Source organism: Dermacentor albipictus, chromosome 1, assembly GCF_038994185.2.
Source record: "Dermacentor albipictus isolate Rhodes 1998 colony chromosome 1, USDA_Dalb.pri_finalv2, whole genome shotgun sequence".
NCBI classification, from domain to species: domain Eukaryota; kingdom Metazoa; phylum Arthropoda; class Arachnida; order Ixodida; family Ixodidae; genus Dermacentor; species Dermacentor albipictus.
This window is the reverse complement of record NC_091821.1, coordinates 458214766-458232138: the sequence shown is the minus strand read 5'-3', so window position 1 is coordinate 458232138 and position 17373 is coordinate 458214766. Positions and strand designations below refer to the sequence as shown.

Sequence of the window (17373 nt, the reverse complement as noted above, 5' to 3'; positions counted from 1 at the left end):
TTTGCTTCGAAGATATGATGCATGTGAATTAGGATGGTTGACGACCGGTACAGGGTCAGCCCAGCCGAATTTTGCCTTTCTTCACTACCTCCCACATCAGTGGTCACTAACACGTACCATGTTATGCGGCACCACATTACATTTCCAACACTTTATGAAAATAAACAGTTGTGCACAAACTAAACGACAAAGGACAGGAATTAGAGGATTTCGTGTGGAAAGACATACATAATGCAGACGGCAAGATGTTTAAATTATAGGCTTTATGAACACCATAACCATGTACAGATCAGTACAAGGGCATTTAGGAGTGCATTGCAGGGATTAAGGGTGTCTGCCAGCATTCGAAGATTGCTTGGTGGTTGCTAAACACAGGAATCGAACCGACACGAGAGACCATAAAGGCGGCCGAGATAATACAACTAGAGATTGAGTTTGTCAGCACGGCCTCATTGGGGTTGTCACAACAGGAAGTTGTGACAGCCACGACGGAAACAGATCTATGGTGGTCTGAGATTGCATTGTGCGTAGACGGACCTGTCGGAGCGTGCTGCACGTTACAGTAAATTGTGCTTGTGCTCGTCTAATTCCTGTCCTTCGTCATTCAGTTTGCGCACAACAACTATTTTTTATGTAATACTACGAACTCGCCCAGACCAGTACCCTCGTTACTTTCAGAGACACTGTTTGAGCATCCCCCTTGGCAGAATTCGCTAGATGCTATCTTCGGCGGCTACAGAGACAGTGTGGCCAATGGATGCGAGGTCACTGGAAAGTACTCCAAAAGAACTTCTTGGGCAAGTTGGTGCGACACATATTGTTGCTGGCGCAAAGTAGAACATGAAGCAGGGGAACAGAAAAAAGTAGAGCTAGAGAAGCTAGGAACATGTTTTGTAATCACCGGAAAATCTTGGCTGCTGGCTCAGAGACCTCCAACTATATATGTACATATTAACTTTTCTACTAGAAGCATATGTACACACTAAAAAAAGTTGGCTTTGAAAGATTCATAGGATGACCAAATTTTCCAACAGCACTATCTTTGCTTTAAAAAAATAGGGACAAGGACCTGAAAGATGAATAAAATGACAAACATTAAGACGCTCGGTATTATATAAAAGAAAAAATGTGTTTCCAGAAAAACGTCCTTATACATAAACTTGCATGGCAGGTGCCAATGCATGGCCTACCCTGGGACATTAAAAGAACAATAAAGAGATATACTGAATCAGCTCAGGATGATAAAGTGTCTTGAAAAGACTAGTTTCGTTGATTTTGCAGTGACAGCTAGGGTGATCATTAAAAGAAAAAATGATGATCCGTTTCCTTTTTGAATTTTACAATGAAACACCATGTCCAGACATCAGTGTGACATCACAGATTGCAAATCATTGGTTTGTATTACAGCCATTGTAATTCAGCAGTCTTGAAATTTCGTGAATTCTGTCATCGGCTTTCAGAAAATGATTAATGCATGTATATTTACAGAAATATCCATTAGGCTCGAGCAGACGTCGAATTCTATAACGTCGTGGCAAGCTGGTGCGAAAAACTTAAAACAGCATCGCTGCTTTACATCTTTCCAGGCACGTATAGGATGTTCTGATGCATGAGTGCTTTCTTGGTAAGTTGTAACTAAATGTACATCCTGCGTCTCCCACCAATTCCTTGACAGGTATGTTAGACAAATCCGGCACTACTTTAGAAGTACATGTGAGATTTCTTAGTGATATGCCTTGTTTACTGTTAGGATACATCAAGCACAAGTATGCTGAACAGCTAAATAGATGCTTGTCTCGTGTTAACACTTATTCTGCACATTAAAGTACAACATTACATATATGCCTGTTTCAGCGCAGCCCACATAGATTGATGTGCTCGACATTGCAGTAACATCTGCTACATCTGCTTCCATAGCACTGATGCGTGCTTTCACGGCAACATATTTAAAGCAAGGAAAGCAAGAAAAAAAAGGAAAAAATAAACCGTCAAAATAATGTGCGACGAAAAATCGAACCCTAGACAGCAGCTTGAGAATTCGAGATACTACTGCTACGATACCATTGAAGTTTCATGAGCTGCATCTCCAGTTGTAATATTAACTGCTAACTAAAGCTCTTGGGTGTCTTGAAGGCACATTTTTGTGTGCTTTACGCATATTCTTTCCTGGCCTTTTATTTATAACGTATTTACCAGTCAGAGCCACTTGTAAATGCCTCTTTCGTTACAATAGCAAGCCCTCCTCTGCGCTAGCACTGATTGGCATTGAAGTTCACTGCAGTATGTACTGCTTGCTCTTATTTGTGCAGGATTTTACCTCGCATATGAGATAAAGGGGTGGTATACATGTGTGATAAGCAGTGAGGAGATTTGGGGGACGCAGTTGCGTTAAGAGCGTGCACCTTATGGATCTGCCATTTTGCCGTAGCTTTAGACACTTCAGTTAGGTAATGAGGAATGGTTATTTTACTAACACAGCTTAATTCATATTTCTCTTTAGTGTCCCCTTAATCCCTTTCGATCTTGTTTGGAAGGTCACAAATGAACATCTTATCTTCTTGCACAAAGTCTATGCACAAACAGCTGTCAACAATTTCTTCAGGGAAGAACGCACTGCGTGTTCCATCACATGAAAGGAAGCACTCCTTTATGTGAGGAGGAATGGCACGAATGTCTGCTATGATCACAGGTCTGCAGATGACAACGCAGCGGCCTGTCTCTTCAAGCACAACTATCTTCTCAATTCGTGCATAGCACCCAGCGTCTGTCCGCACAAAGGTTGTATCCGATTTTGATGGTCTTCTGAATCTAGTGCTGTGGAAAACTTGCTTATTTTGTACAAACCGCTCATATTCCACAGCAGAGGACACAGCCACTTCACACCGATAATACACTGCATCTTGCTCTTCAGCACTTAGCACTGTGTTTTTACCTATGCCCAAGAGCGATAGGCCATCAACACGGGAAAAAGTTTTTTACCGGTGCATATCCGAGGAAACCATTGCACAACCTTTTTTCTTCAGAAAGTAGAAGTGGGCTTTGAAGTACACACTGTAGCTGCTGAAACATGATGATTCGCTCTATAATTTGGTCTGGAAGGCCCTTTGCTGCAGAAATCTGCCGCACGATGTATCCATTTCCCCCTTCAAACACGAAGGCAGAATGTGCCCAAAGGGGCCCAAGGGAGCAGGTGCAGTTTCCAAGGTGGAGGAGTGCATGGACATTATACGTCATGAATGTCACACCATATAATGCCTCGCACCTCGACACGAAGTTCCTCAGAAGAGACTCTGAAAAGTAAAATAGTATTCAATGACCCAATTTTTTTCTTTCTTTTTAAACACTTTTGGTTAAACAATGCATAAAGGCTTACACAAGTACTGTCACACTGCCCAATGTAAAAACAGGCATACAGGCTTGTGCACAGAACACAGTGATAATTAGGAGGAATACAGCGCCTTCACAAATTTTGAAACGTAGTCTCAGATGCCTCACCACATCTAACCATGGCTTTTATTTTCATATAAAGTTGGGTTATAATCTGAAGTAGGAGCACTTTATGGCAATCAACAAGAACTTTTAACCTTTAACAGGAACTTGCTCTGCAATACTGGGCTAGCTGGTGCATAGTCTCTAGAGAAAAATGAATAAGTGAAACAACAAATATGGGCACAATAGACAAAATGAGTGCTCTAGTCAGAGTTGGCTGTGGAGCGCATACAAGCACATTAAAAAGTAGGTGTATAGTGCTCATAATAAACTTTTACGATGCACAGACACTATGACTACTGTGCACTGCTTCAGGAGCAATGCGCCGCTATTCCATAAGCTTTAAGGATAGTGGTTTCATGGTGTTTTGGTGCCTACAATATCTCTCCCCTTGCTATTCCAGAAAACATTGCAGCAGGGACAAATGCTACTGTCAGGAGCAAAGCAGGGGTGATTGCACTGGCTTGAGCTGGTTAGGCTAGCTAAATATATGGAAGTTTAGAAAAGCTTTGCTTTAAACATTGCCTTCACAATCAAGATGTACAAAGGATTGCTTTTTTCTGCCACAGTTAGCGAAAATAATTCTTGGTAACACCTTGCTAGTTTATTCTTCCAGAAACAGCGCCCTAAAGGTAGATCCTTTTGCAATATATCTAGTGACTTGATCAGCTTCTTACGGATGACTACCATATTCAATGTATTTTGTTGGGTGACGTTGATGCTTTCTTTGTTTTCAATTCATTTATTTTATAGAAGTTCATTTTTTTACTTTACTTTAAATTTAATTTTCATGCTTAGTTTGTACCCCAGTCAAGGATTGCATGGCCAAGAATGAAGCAGTTCTGTTACAGCATTCAGCTGGTATGTCTGTCAATGATATGAGCTCTTTAGAACCTTGAGTTGACTGTTATTACCTTTAACAAAAATGTTTTTGCAGTGGCATTGGTTGCACCAGTTCTTGCATGGCTTCTATCTTGCGTCATACTTTCTTATCATGATAAAAGCAGCCCAAAAATAACAGCAACACAAGACAGAGAAATACACAGCACAGGCGCTGAACTAGAAACTGTCCTGTGCATTTCTCTGCCTTGTGTATCCGTTAATGTTGGGCTGCTTTTACCATGAAGCTAAACCAAATCGCCCAGTTTTACAATATTTTGCAGTTCATTTCTTATCATGCGCAGGCAGTGCAAGTTCTCAACCTTTGTGCTGACACAGACAAGGTCTTACAAAGTTCTTACGTATGTATTAACAGAACTTACTCTGACATACTAACAAAAACATTAATTCCAATCATTTTTAAACACACAACTAACTTTCATATGAAGGTGAGCTATTTCAACAATAACTTTTGCAATCATTAGACAGCAACCTAGAGGTATCCTGAGAACATGTTCGTTTGTGTTATCAAACAAGGGCTCAGAGAGGGCTGCTACCATGCTACCATATGATAGATACACTCCAATATAACTCTACATATGGAGTCCATGCTGCTAAGGCTGTGCCATCCATAATGCAAGGCAGCTTTAGTTACCGAGTTAACAGATTAGGTTCAGCAGGCTTCCTCTGCTTAGTTTGATTACAGTTGCTGAGAATATCCTAAATATCCTGGCCACTGAGTTTGTGCACGGGAGAACATTCTGTTGATCAGGAATAATGGGGGTACACATTTACAAAACACGCTCCCGGTCTGGCAGCTCACAGTCACACTCCTGAGAAATCAAGATGCTAACAAACAGTGGAACTATGACAATTCAGGGAACTTGTAAAGGTGCACCTTACAACAAAGAAGGCCACTGGCTGCATTAGTGACCTTTCGATTTCTTTGCCACCTTGCAGAAAAAGAATTCTCTGGCATTCTGCATGCCATGTAATTAAATTTTAATGTGTATTTCTTATGTGTAAGAAGGTTTCTCACATCAGACGCGTGTATATGTTCACTATGCTAACTCTGAATAAAGCAGTGATTATGATGCACATGGTTTTGGTCATAAAAGAGCTAAAAAAGTTAGCAGGTTAGCTCATAGCAGTACAAGTAGGTTGATACTCTATGTACAGCATGGAGTACCTGCAGGCAGTACCATAAGCTCACCTAGGCCGTAGAAGAAATGACACTTGGGCAAGTTGGTACTGTTTGAACTTCTTGAATGGGCAGCACAAGATGACAAACACAGAAGGCAGGAAACACACAAGACAGCGCTGAACTCGCAACAAATTTTATTAGAGAGCATACACATGCTTGAGTACAACCTATATCCACATGCTCTCCCATCGATGGCGCCATTATCAGTGCATAGGCAAACAGAAAGACCCTCTAATCTAATGCTATACTATGAAGTGGTTTAAAAATGCACATTCACTGTCATGCAAATTTAATGAAGGCATGATAACGCAACGCAATCTTTCTTTCCTGATATGGTAGGCCTCAATATTCTCCCTCATAGTCTTATTGCTATGTGTGGAAACAAGTGTGGTGGTTCACAGATTAGAGCACACCCATACTCACAGCAATGCCGCGCGACATGTGAGTAAGCATCACCCGCTAGTGAGCGCCTATGTTCCGACATTCTAATGTTCAGGCATCAATTTGTTTGGCCAATATAGACGTGGCCGCCGGAAAACAGAAGCTGGTAATGAACATTGTGCATTCCATTCACAGTGTCCAGGTGGGGACATGTGCTAACAGTGCAGCCTTTCCTAGCAACAGTGGAGGCAGTCTGTGCCAACTACCTATCAATCTTACTGCAAATTTTTCTCATCTTGTTAGCAGCAGAAAAAAGAACCTTTGCATCAAACCTTCCCGCTACATTCATGAGGCTGTACGAGAGTTTTTATATATGTGGAATTCCAATTACCTTTTCTACTTTTTTTGGAAGGCTCTGAATTAATCATTTTTGTGGACGCTCCTAATTTTACACCTTAACAAGCTTCTGCACGGTCACGCGGGTGGAGTGCTACTGAAAACTGCTGCTATCAAATGCTCAGGTAGTTTTAAAGAACTCTCAGAACTCTGGTGGAAAGATTGCAAAAGTGCGGAAAGTAGGACCGAAAATGCAATGCAATTTTTTACCATCTTTGAATGTGCGGAGTTAAAATTTAAAATCGGTTTTTCTGACTTCGGGCAATACATCCAGCACACATGCTTATAAGTTAGTTTAAGCCTCGTATATAAAGATTGCAGCTAGTTCTTAGCTGGCAATTCATGTGTGAATTCTAACCCTGAGCCACATTTCTGGAACACTTGGAGCTACGTTATCAACCATTTGTTGGAAATTAGAATTCTTCAGAAAGACCAGAAAATCATCAACATATCTTAGCACTTTGATCGTTTGGTCATCTAGGTTAATTTTTATACTTATATCAACCCTGCCTAGGAAAATGTTAGCACCGGGGCAACTTTGGAGCCAATGCAAATGCCAGATTTTTATTGGTTTAATCTTTCTTTCCATTCAAGAAAAGTTGAAGATAAGTAAAAAGACAGAATCTCGAGTTACCACTGCCGCTAGAAAACTTGAGCTCATTGTTGTCCTCGGTGATACACAGCTCAACACTTACCATTAAATCATCATGTGGTATGTTATAGTATAAGTCTTGAACATTGATGCTAAGAATGTTGCAATCACCAGGATTAGATTGAATGATGAAGCTAACGATATCATAGCTAATGAGACCACAAAAGGGTCTCTTATCACTAATGATTGCAAATGCCTTTGTAAATAGGCCTACACAATCGGCTGCCACATATCCCTTCCTGTGACTATATTTGAAATGGAATGTCAAGTTTGTGAGTCTTTGCAGCGAAAAAAATATAAAATTTAAGCCTTTTCCCTTTTTATACTGATGAAGCTAGCTGCCCAAGGTTGTGACTGGAGCAGCGACAGTGCGCATTCTTTAACTTTAGCAGGCTCCAGGTCTACTGCTGTGAAATTATTTTCTGAGTATAGATCTATGGCTTGAATCTATGAAAACACCATGACTCTTTCCGCACATAGCAATCAGACTATGACGAAGGCTACTGAGGCCTACCATATCGGGAAAAAAGGATCACATTGTGTAAGCATGCGTTCATTAAATTTGCATGACAGTGAATTTGCATTTTTAAACTGCCTCATGGTCTAGCGTTAGTTTACAGGGTTTTTCTGTTTGCCTGTGCACTGATAATGATGCCATCGATGGGAGAGCACATGGGTATAGGTTGTACTTAAGCATGTGTAGACTTTCTAATAAAGTTGCGAGTTCAGCACTGTCCTGTTCTTCCTGCCTTCTGTCTTTGTCGTCTTTCACTGCCCCTACAAGATGTTCTCACATATCGGCTTTTGAGTTCCAACTTGGCTTGTATGCATGCACTGGCACTTGCTTTTGGACCTTACCGGCTTTGTCAATTTCGAAACTGGTAAGTTCCTCTTGAAGCAGCATATATATAGCCTCGCAAAGCTTGGAGAGGTGCCTCCAGTACTCTTGAGGAAGAATCTCATTAAGGCAAGGCAAGGCATAGAAAAGGAGCCAGTGCCTCCATTCAGATGCCTTCCAATGGCTTCTCTCTTGAATGGACCGTGGCAGTCGTGTGATGCAGTGAGGTGGCTTGATGGACAGCAGCCGCAGATCTATTCGGGAAAGTGCTGATGGTGCACCTATAAAAGGCACCATGAAAGTTAATTTCATCAGTGTCACAACAAATGTAGGTCAACAAGTGCTCAAAACAGATCAAAATAAACAGCATTACATGCCGAAAAACTGTCATAAGGAGGTCTAATATTTGATTCTGAGGACATATTAAAACATTAAAACTAGCTAGGGCTCAGTTAGGAGATATTTTGTACGTTATATATATATATATATATATATATATATATATATATATATATATATATATATATATATATATATATATATATATATATATATATATATATATATATATTTGTTTCTGGGGTTGCAAGTGAATTGGTGGAAAACATAGATGAAAGACTATAAAAGAACCGTAATTGATTGCAGCAGCGCTAGTGTGGAAGTTAAATGAAGCTAAGCAGTGGTGTAGCCAGAATTTTTTTTATGGGGAGGACAGGGAGGGAGGGCTTCATCAAGGATCAGGCCCCGTATTAACCAGGGGCATTGGCAGTGTGCCACCCACTGGCTACACCCCCGAAACTAAGCGATTGCAATGATGACCTTTTAAGTTGCTTTATTCATTTCAGTTTTCCGAAAGAGTTGCAAGTACAAACAAATACAGCAGCAAAGGTTCATTGGATATTTCACAAGGTAGCGTCGCACACATGTTATGACACTAACAATTGCCACTTTTGGTAAGTGTGAATCCGGGCAAGTGCAAAAGTCCTTGGAAAGTGACTTAATTAGGAATAAATTACTGTGAAATTAAAGCTCATCTACATCATAGCTTGAGTGGGCAATGCTGCTAATGGTATGGCTCATAAACACTGCACGCATATTCATGCTTGGCAACCTATGTACCTCAAAATTCGAGAGATTCACCTAGGGGCAATGTGTGTGTGTGTGTGAAGGGGGGGGGTGTAACGACGACAACAAGAGTAGTGAAGTCAAATTTTTTTTTCCAGGGCTACAGTAACATCACAGACTCGCCTGAATGACTGGCAGTACAGTTATTAGAAGTTTCAGCACTCATACTCACTAAAAACAGTGCATATGTGCATGCACATTGAGGAGCATTGGCCATGTTCTGCAACAGTGGAGCCTTTCCCCTCTTGATATGCTTCCCTGCAATATTTTCTTCTGTGTCTTCACATAACACTCATATACAGCGGCAACACTGACTTTAGAAAACGCGGTTATAATGCAACACATATTCCACCATTGCCACATGCGCAATCCTCAATGCATTCCTTGATATGAAGTGAATCCAGTTAGACCACCGTAAAATTCCGAACAAGCGCCCCCAACCGTGCAAGGCCCTCCCCCCCTAACTTTACTGTCAATTTCATATCTCCGCACCGTTCCGGGAAAGCGCCCCCTCCCCCCGCCCGCGCCCTTATCATGCACCGCGCCTTAGAAATACTGGTCTGCCCTATCAAGTCCAAGAAGCTAATTCAATCCAATCCTTCCTTTCAAGCCATTTGCATGCTCGTTCGCATGCACCATTTGTCGCCTTGTTTTGGCGTTGTGAAGTTCACGATGCCGATGCATTTGTACACAGGGGCGAAAAAAGCTGAGGTCGTACAATGGCATAAAGAAAACGGAAGAAATGTGCACCAAACATTCCGACATTTCGAGCTCGACTGCAAATGGATACGGGATTGGGAGAGTAATTTCGAGAAATTGCTTCAGCAAAATTACGGGAGAGCAAACCTTCGAAGAAAGCTGAGTAACGGTGCCCCAGTTTTCAGTGAATGCGTGGATGATGCGCTCTTTCAGTTCTTCCGAGCGGGAAAGAATGGCAGGACGTGCCGTTAGTAATGGCTTCTCTGTGAAGAGGCTGTGAGAATAGCCAACAACATGCAGTTAGGAAATTTTGTAGCTTTCAGCCATTACATAAGTTGATGGAAGCAGCAGTTCGGCATGTCAATGCGGCGTTCTACGAACGAGAGCCAGAAGACACCCGAAGAGTTTTCGGAGGCAGCAAGTGCCTTTCGGTCTGCCGCAAACTCCCTGCGACGGTGCAACGACTACACGTTGTACAACATCGCCAATATGCACGAGATGATGGTCCGAATAGACAACCCAGCCAACAGGACAAACAACATGGTCGGCCAAAGCACCATACAGATCGCAAACACTGGATGTACCCGAAGAGGCTTCACGGTTCACCTAGCCGAACGTGCCACCGGCCACAAGCTCCCAGGAGTCGTTATTTTCAAGGAACTGGGAAAATTCCAGCCAGGGTCTTCGCGAGCCTTTGCATACCAGGTGAGAATTTTTTTTTTTTCAATGGGGTGAGGAATCACACGATGTCACTAAGTTCGTTCAATCAAAACGCTGACTATGAAACGCTGAAGGGCTGGGTGACATCGGAAGAGATGCAGGAGTGGCTGTCAAGGATCTGGGGCCCAAACGACGACGACATGTGGCGTTTACTGGTACTGGACCAGGCGCCCATCCATAAGACGTAAGCTGCCAAGAATGCTTTCGAGGAGCCCAATACCGATGTGCTCTATGTGCCTGCTGGGTGCACAAGCATCCTGCAGCCAGCTGACGTCTACTGGAACAAGCCTTTCAAGTCCACCCTACGGCGTTTGTGGGAAGAATATATGCATGAAGAAGACAGGTCGGCCAAAGGAAACCTGAAGAAGCCGTCGCGCCAGCATGCTATCGATTTTGTTGCCGAGGTGTGGGCTGCTGTACCCGAGGAGACTGTGGCACGCTCCTTCAAGGAATGCAGCGTTACTAACGCACTCGATGGCTCGGAGGACGACGACCTGCATGGCGGAGTGGCAGATGTTGGAGCCGTGGCGCCAGAAGACTAGGGTGGACTTGAAGCGGAATGCTGTGAACTTTTTTTTGCGACTGACTCGGAGGAGTCTTTCGATGGTTTTGAAAGTGATTTACATAGCAATCATGAATCTTTTGCTCAAATGAAGTTCATGTTCCTAGAAGTAAACAAAATGTTAAATGCGTGTGCACTGTGCTTTTTTTCTTGCGAGAAAATGTTGCCGCCATACTGAATTTCGGCGCCGTTCCGGGATAGCGCGCCCCATACTTAGCCAGTGATTTCGACTTGCTGGAGGGGGGGGGGGGGGTGGCGCTTGCTCGGAATGTTACAGTAGTTAAGCCTACACTGCCTACACACAAACGACTTGTATTTAAATATAATGTTGGCTAGCTACCTAGCATATCATTGTAATTGCATTGTGGCTGCGCTGCATGCTGCATTTTTTCTTTTGCAGTGAGGTTGGGAATAATTTTTTGGGAGATTTATACATGTGCCCGTAGAATCAGGGGGATTGCTCGGAATTCAGGAGTCTCCTCGGCAAATAGGGAGAGTTGTCAGGTATGCATATCAACAGACGCATGCAAAGGCAACGAAGACAGCAATGCACCTTTTTGAATGTCGAAGAAATGCTTGTAGCCAATACAAGGGCACTAATATGCACCACGCCTGCGTAATTGTCACAGTGTTCAACGCACTCATGGTTCAACTAACGCTTTCAATGAATCATTTCTGCCGACTGCCATATCGGATTGGAATGTACTTCCTGACGCTATCGTCAGTGAAACAAGTTCTGTAGAATTTAAACTTTTATTATTACAACAGTTTTGTCCACAGCACCAGTAGTAAGCCCTTTTATCGGCGTTTTCATTTTCACGTGTTTACTGTGTTTACCAGTTCTTGCAATCTGTATTAATGTGCTTTATCTTTGTGACCCATGGTTACCATCCCTTAAGGGTAAATAAATGATGATGAAAATTCTCCAGCGAAAACACACCTAAGTATTTATGCCAATTGTGAACTAGATGCAGAAGTATCAAATTGATGATGCAAAGTCCCATGATGCATTTTCAGACAATTCCAATTGATTTTGTCTGCTGTGTGAATCCACCGTATGCTAGAAGTCAAGCATCTTGTAGGTTCACCTTGTAAGCCATACAATACAAAGTAAATGGGAATGGAAAGGGTTAGTTTACCAGAATAGAAACGCTGATCAGAGTTCGAACTTGATAGAATTGTTTCCGTCAGCTGCTTTGCAACACCTTGTAGTACGCAGTGCATATATTCAACACTGTATCCGTTCACAAGGTCCAGACCTGAACAAACAGAACTTTGCGTCAGCATACATAAATACGAAATTTTACTATCATGCTTACTATGAACTTCAACGCATGGTCACATAGCTAGGCACTCTCCCAGGTTGGATAGTGATGCCAATGGGCACCATGTCCTCAGCTTAATCTGACAGGGCTCCGCTAGTTTTGTTTCGAACATAACACCTTAATGCCTGCTCTGGCCGTTTCTCCCAGGCTTGAAGGCAGCTGTCTCATGAAAATCAGAACCGACTGGCAGCCACCTTTTGTGCAAGCTGTGTATCATTCATGTTTCTTGAAATAAAGACTGTGGTCACCCCAAAACTTAATGTTTGGTTTATTGCCCCTCGGCTAGTCGTCACACAGGAGTGTCCATTACCATTGTATGCCTACATTTGCCCTTGTTTTCTTCCTGCATCAGCTCGCAATGTGAACGTCAAAGCTAACGCACTGTTTCTTATCTGTAATATTTTATCATACAAAAGAAGGCAGTCACCTTTTCAGATTGTGTTTGTGAGACCAAGATTTCGTGCACTACAATGGAGCCTTTTTGTGTACCAAAATGCATCAAATATTTTCCAAGCACTCTGCTCACAATATTTTTGTACAGTCAAGGAACCAGTCAAAATCTGAGGACATATCATTGGACGGTCATTTCCGGAGCTATTCCAGAGTATACACTGTTTGGCTGGTTGAGTAAAACTGCTCAAGTCATCAAACTTGCCATGTACGACGGCTGATAGTACGTCTGATTCTATCACATAAAGGGATAGAATCGCTGAAAGTTATCGTCCAAGAATACATCTTCCGGATGACACTTGCACTTGCTACAATCACTAGCAATCTATCGCTTTAAGAAATTTGAATGCTCGTTAAGAGAGCCTTTTATACATGCCCATCTGATCAAGTAGACAACTTTGCTGTGACATACAAGATACAACATGCATATTTTGGTTACAATTTTCCTTTTCATTTGCTTCCTCACGAAAAGGGGCCACTCAAAGACCTCGTGTTGCCTCCTTTTGTTGGCATGGTGTACGTTTGCAGGATAAAATTGTGCAGTGGAGACGAATTCTTTGGTGTGATGTAGAATGTTCGTGTGATGAAATTGGGGCAGCACAGATCAGTAGGCAGGGGCCCCGACACAACTGTTAGTATGCTATCGGTGTCAATAATTGAGAAGGAATTGTTTTTGCTCAGCTGATGACAGCCTTTCTTGTTCGAAAGAAAAAGATTTTAGGGCCATGTTCATGGTTCTTTCCAAGTTTAGATACCTCGTCCTTTTTTCATGTCACACTAAGCTTGTGTTTTATCAGCTTGTACCATCCAAATTTTAGTGATTGCGGTTGTTTTTGGGCATGCATTGCTGTAAACCAGGGGTGGAGGGCTTCCTTTTAACTTCAATTGTAAAGTATAGCACTCGTGTTGTCTGTGGCTTAATTTTGCCCTGTGCATGTCCGACTAGTTTAAACGTCGACTTCTGAGTCTGCTTTCCTTAGAACTGTGTCATAAGAAGGCCCTTGCAAAGACCTTTTAACAAATACATATTCTGTGCACACAGGTCTTCTGCCATGCAGCTGAGAAAACCCAATACATGGCCCCTAATATTGCTACATAGAAAGTGAATTGGCGAAATCAAGTTATACATAAATATTGACTCAGACATCACACAGGATGTGATGTCTGCTACCAACATGAATTGTTTGCAGACAAAATTTATTAGTTTGTCTGAAATCATACATTTCTTCATTGAAGACAATCGTCACTAAAGCATGCTATGCTATGGACACATGTACAGCAGTGTGTTATTTACACTGCATACAGGCGTAGAAGCAGCAAAGCTGTGAAGCCAGGAATCTATATTAGTATCCATATGCACTTTTAAGGCTCTTGAACCGACAGTCTTAGGTCATAAAGGCAATTTGGGTGCTGCTACGTGGGCACATTTGATAGACAACGAGCCAACACAGTTTATTTGAACATCCTCAAAATCTCCAAGGCCTTGCAATGGAAGTCGTGCCATCATAGTAGCATTTTAGAATCAACATCAAAAGGAAATACCTGCTATGAAAACATTATCCAAAAGCTGAGCGAAAATTGCAACCGTCTAATTAAAAATAATTTATGTATGTGCTGATAGTGCTGCAAATGGTAAACTTTTTTTTTCTTTCTTTCTGTGCAACTTTAGTGTGGCAACCAACGTGGCACTCGTTCGTGACATGACAATGAAACTCTCAATAGCCGTTGAGAAGTGCTGTGTTGCAGTAACACAACTCCTTGAAGTTTGATAGAGTTCGACACTTTCAATTACCTCCGACTCAGCGGTCTTTGTGTTCATGTGACTCGGGTAATAACTACTGCCATTGGGAAAAGCATTATGGCATAAATGCTGCTTACTTACCTTTCAGGTTCATCAAGGCCGATGGTCCCTTTAAGCCATTGATGGTGTCTTTAATCCTGCTTGCCAGATGCATCTCACTCTTGACACGGTCTGAAGTTCTCTGTTCAATCGGTGACACCAATGTGTAGCGCATGCTCCCTATGCACATAAAAGAGTGCGACAATAACATTAGTGAAAATACCAAGCTAAAATTTTGTTGCTTACATCAGAGCCTGTGTTAGCATGTTTACATTGTACCATTATACCATTGTGCATATGTATATGAAATATTAGTAATTTACAATCTGTATGTATGTGTATATAACATGCACCATGCATTATATACAGCAAGAAAAACCTAGCTTAGAATTTTAAGAAAATATACATCATAGGGGAATTTTTGGAGACTAGTAAAAATACATTTTCCTTACCTTCCCGGTGCTCTCCTGGACTCAGGCACCATGTGCAACCAAAATATCCATTGATAGTGACCATGTTCTGCACTGATGCCCTTGCAGGTGCATCAACGGAGACGCACAATACATAAGGCTTTGACACATGAATGTCGCCTTTGTGAGCCCACTTCACTACCCCTGTGCTGTTCACTTCATTCACAAACTGCTGAAGGAACAGTTGCATTTCAGGATGTCTTCTACCGAACCACAGCCCAGCGAGAACCGGGTGCTTAAATCGCAAGTGTGGTGGCAGTTCATTAACAATAAATTGCAGGGGCCACACTGACGTCTTCGAAGATTTCCATACAGGGCTCCCATCAGTATTTATTGTCAGTGTCAAATCATCAGGGCATAGGTTCTGTTCTTCCCTCAGTTTGCTGTAGCAGTGGCCTTTCGTAATATCAGTGATTGTTGATGACGGCTGTTTAAGTGCTTCAAGGCTTTCATGCAGTTCCTTTTTGGTCCGTTCGATCATATGGCTGAGTTGCGTTGCCAGGTTAAGAATGAAGAAAAAGCTACCTTCCTTTTTCAATGACTGGGTAGTTCTCACCCTGTGACAGCTTCTGCACTCAGAGGAATTGCCATGCGTTGTCATGACTCGTTTGCATGGCTCACAATAAAAGTGATGCTGCACAACATCATGCATGTCCGTTGCCCAGAGCTTCCGAAAGGCGAATTTGCTCTGAGGCAATGCATTTGTACCCACGATAAAGTTTATCAGCTTCGCTAGGTCGCCAAGTGCTGTCCATGTCAACCCATGAGAAACCGCAAACGACATTACTGCTGCTATTGCGGCCGCCTTCGTTACATTTGAGTTGGGCAATCTTTCGCCGCCGTACTGCGCAAACCAGGACGGCAACGTGCTATCATCAGAGAAACTGTTGGCATCGTATTCGTCACTACCGTCAAAGCTGTCCGCACTTTCGCAAGTGTCACTTGCACTTCTTGCGCTGTTCACATCGTCGGATTCTTCATCGCTGTCGGGTTCACCACTATCACGTCTGAAGCTGTCGCTACCGTTGTGGTCCGAATAAATGTCACTGTCGTCCCCGTCATTCGACCCACCTTGCGATGTGTTAGACGAAGCCTGTGTCGCGCTTTGGGACTGAGCACCGGGGCCGACGCTCCTAGATTGTGCTCGTAGGGTTGCCGATGCGGCGGCCATAGCCACGGCGTGCGCCTTTTCATGCCTCTGCAAAGTAGAGTCCGGCACATCGAAGTAGCTATCCCCGTCTAAGTATACCTTGCGCCGCTTTTTAGCGGAAGTCTCGGTCATCGCTTTCTTTTAGTACACGCTAAGCTGAGAAAGCACACTAAACGAGCAAGCAATGATCGCAAGCACACAATAAACAACGCGGAAAGAAGCCGGGTCATGTAGGGTCGCGTTACCCATGGAGAAGAAAAAAGTTAGGAGGGAGCTTTACGTCATGCAGCCAGCGTTGGCAAGCAAACCCTCCGTGAAGCCCATACATTTGCGCAGTAGTGGCCCAGCACGTGACCTCGTTAGTCGAGATCACGGAGCAAGAATCAAGTTTTCTGGAGACGTTTGGTGGCCAGTAGCTATGGGAATAGTTTTTATTCCGTGCACGCTTATGCAGCTGCCCTACTGCGGATCTGCTTAAAGAGCAAGAACACTAAAACCAACTGCTCATTTTGACGTACTATCACTTGCTGGGCCGACAAATGTGGCTTCAATTGCGTTGCGCGATGCTCTCTTTTACTATATGTCTCAATAAGGTTACCAAAGTGGTTACTAAGACCACTAGACCAACTAGACGACGAAGAACGGCGACTGCAGATGGATATTACGAGTATCCTCTGTGAAACAGAGGGGCGGCGAGTGCCACGAAGCATTGTATTTTTACCTTCTACTCCTTAGCCGTGGTTCGTGTTTTGTCGAACCTGACAAGAATTCATTTTCCCACAATATATATTTGGCGCCATCAAATCGCTATCCGCATATTAATGAGCCTTTCCTTTGTGGTAAATCTTAAGCAAAATTACCTCAGTGCCTATTCCGAACGGTGTATTGTTTTCACAGAGGAACCTGTTAAGTTTCACGAAGTAACGGCATGTGTTTGTCACTTTTAGACGATAAGCCAGGAAATGCACATTCTACAGGCGGCAAGTCCTATATATATGGCAGGGCTGCGTGATACTCATGCAATGAACGCAATTTTTGCGAAATTGTAATTTATCAGCGATGAAATGTTCTGTGACATGTGCATTACTACGAATGTGATGTTTCCGTCATGTGCAGATATATAGGCATTGAGCTTGGGTCATGGTCGTTCAATTTTTGTTATCTCAGCAAAATTTGTAACGTGCCGGATGTAA

General features: G+C 42.7%; 1 protein-coding gene across 1 annotated transcript; it reads right to left on the bottom strand.

Annotated features, from left to right (window-relative positions):
- Positions 1 to 1587: 1587 nt before the first annotated feature.
- LOC135903469 (uncharacterized) lies at positions 1588 to 16312 on the bottom strand. The gene is made up of 5 exons (XM_065433795.2): positions 15013 to 16312; positions 14603 to 14740; positions 12085 to 12204; positions 7860 to 8120; positions 1588 to 3290 (listed from the first exon to the last, which is right to left on the bottom strand). The coding sequence occupies exons 1-5, from the start codon at positions 16310 to 16312 to the stop codon at positions 2956 to 2958; spliced, it is 2154 nt and encodes a 717-aa protein (XP_065289867.2). The 3' UTR covers positions 1588 to 2955.
- Positions 16313 to 17373: the final 1061 nt, after the last annotated feature.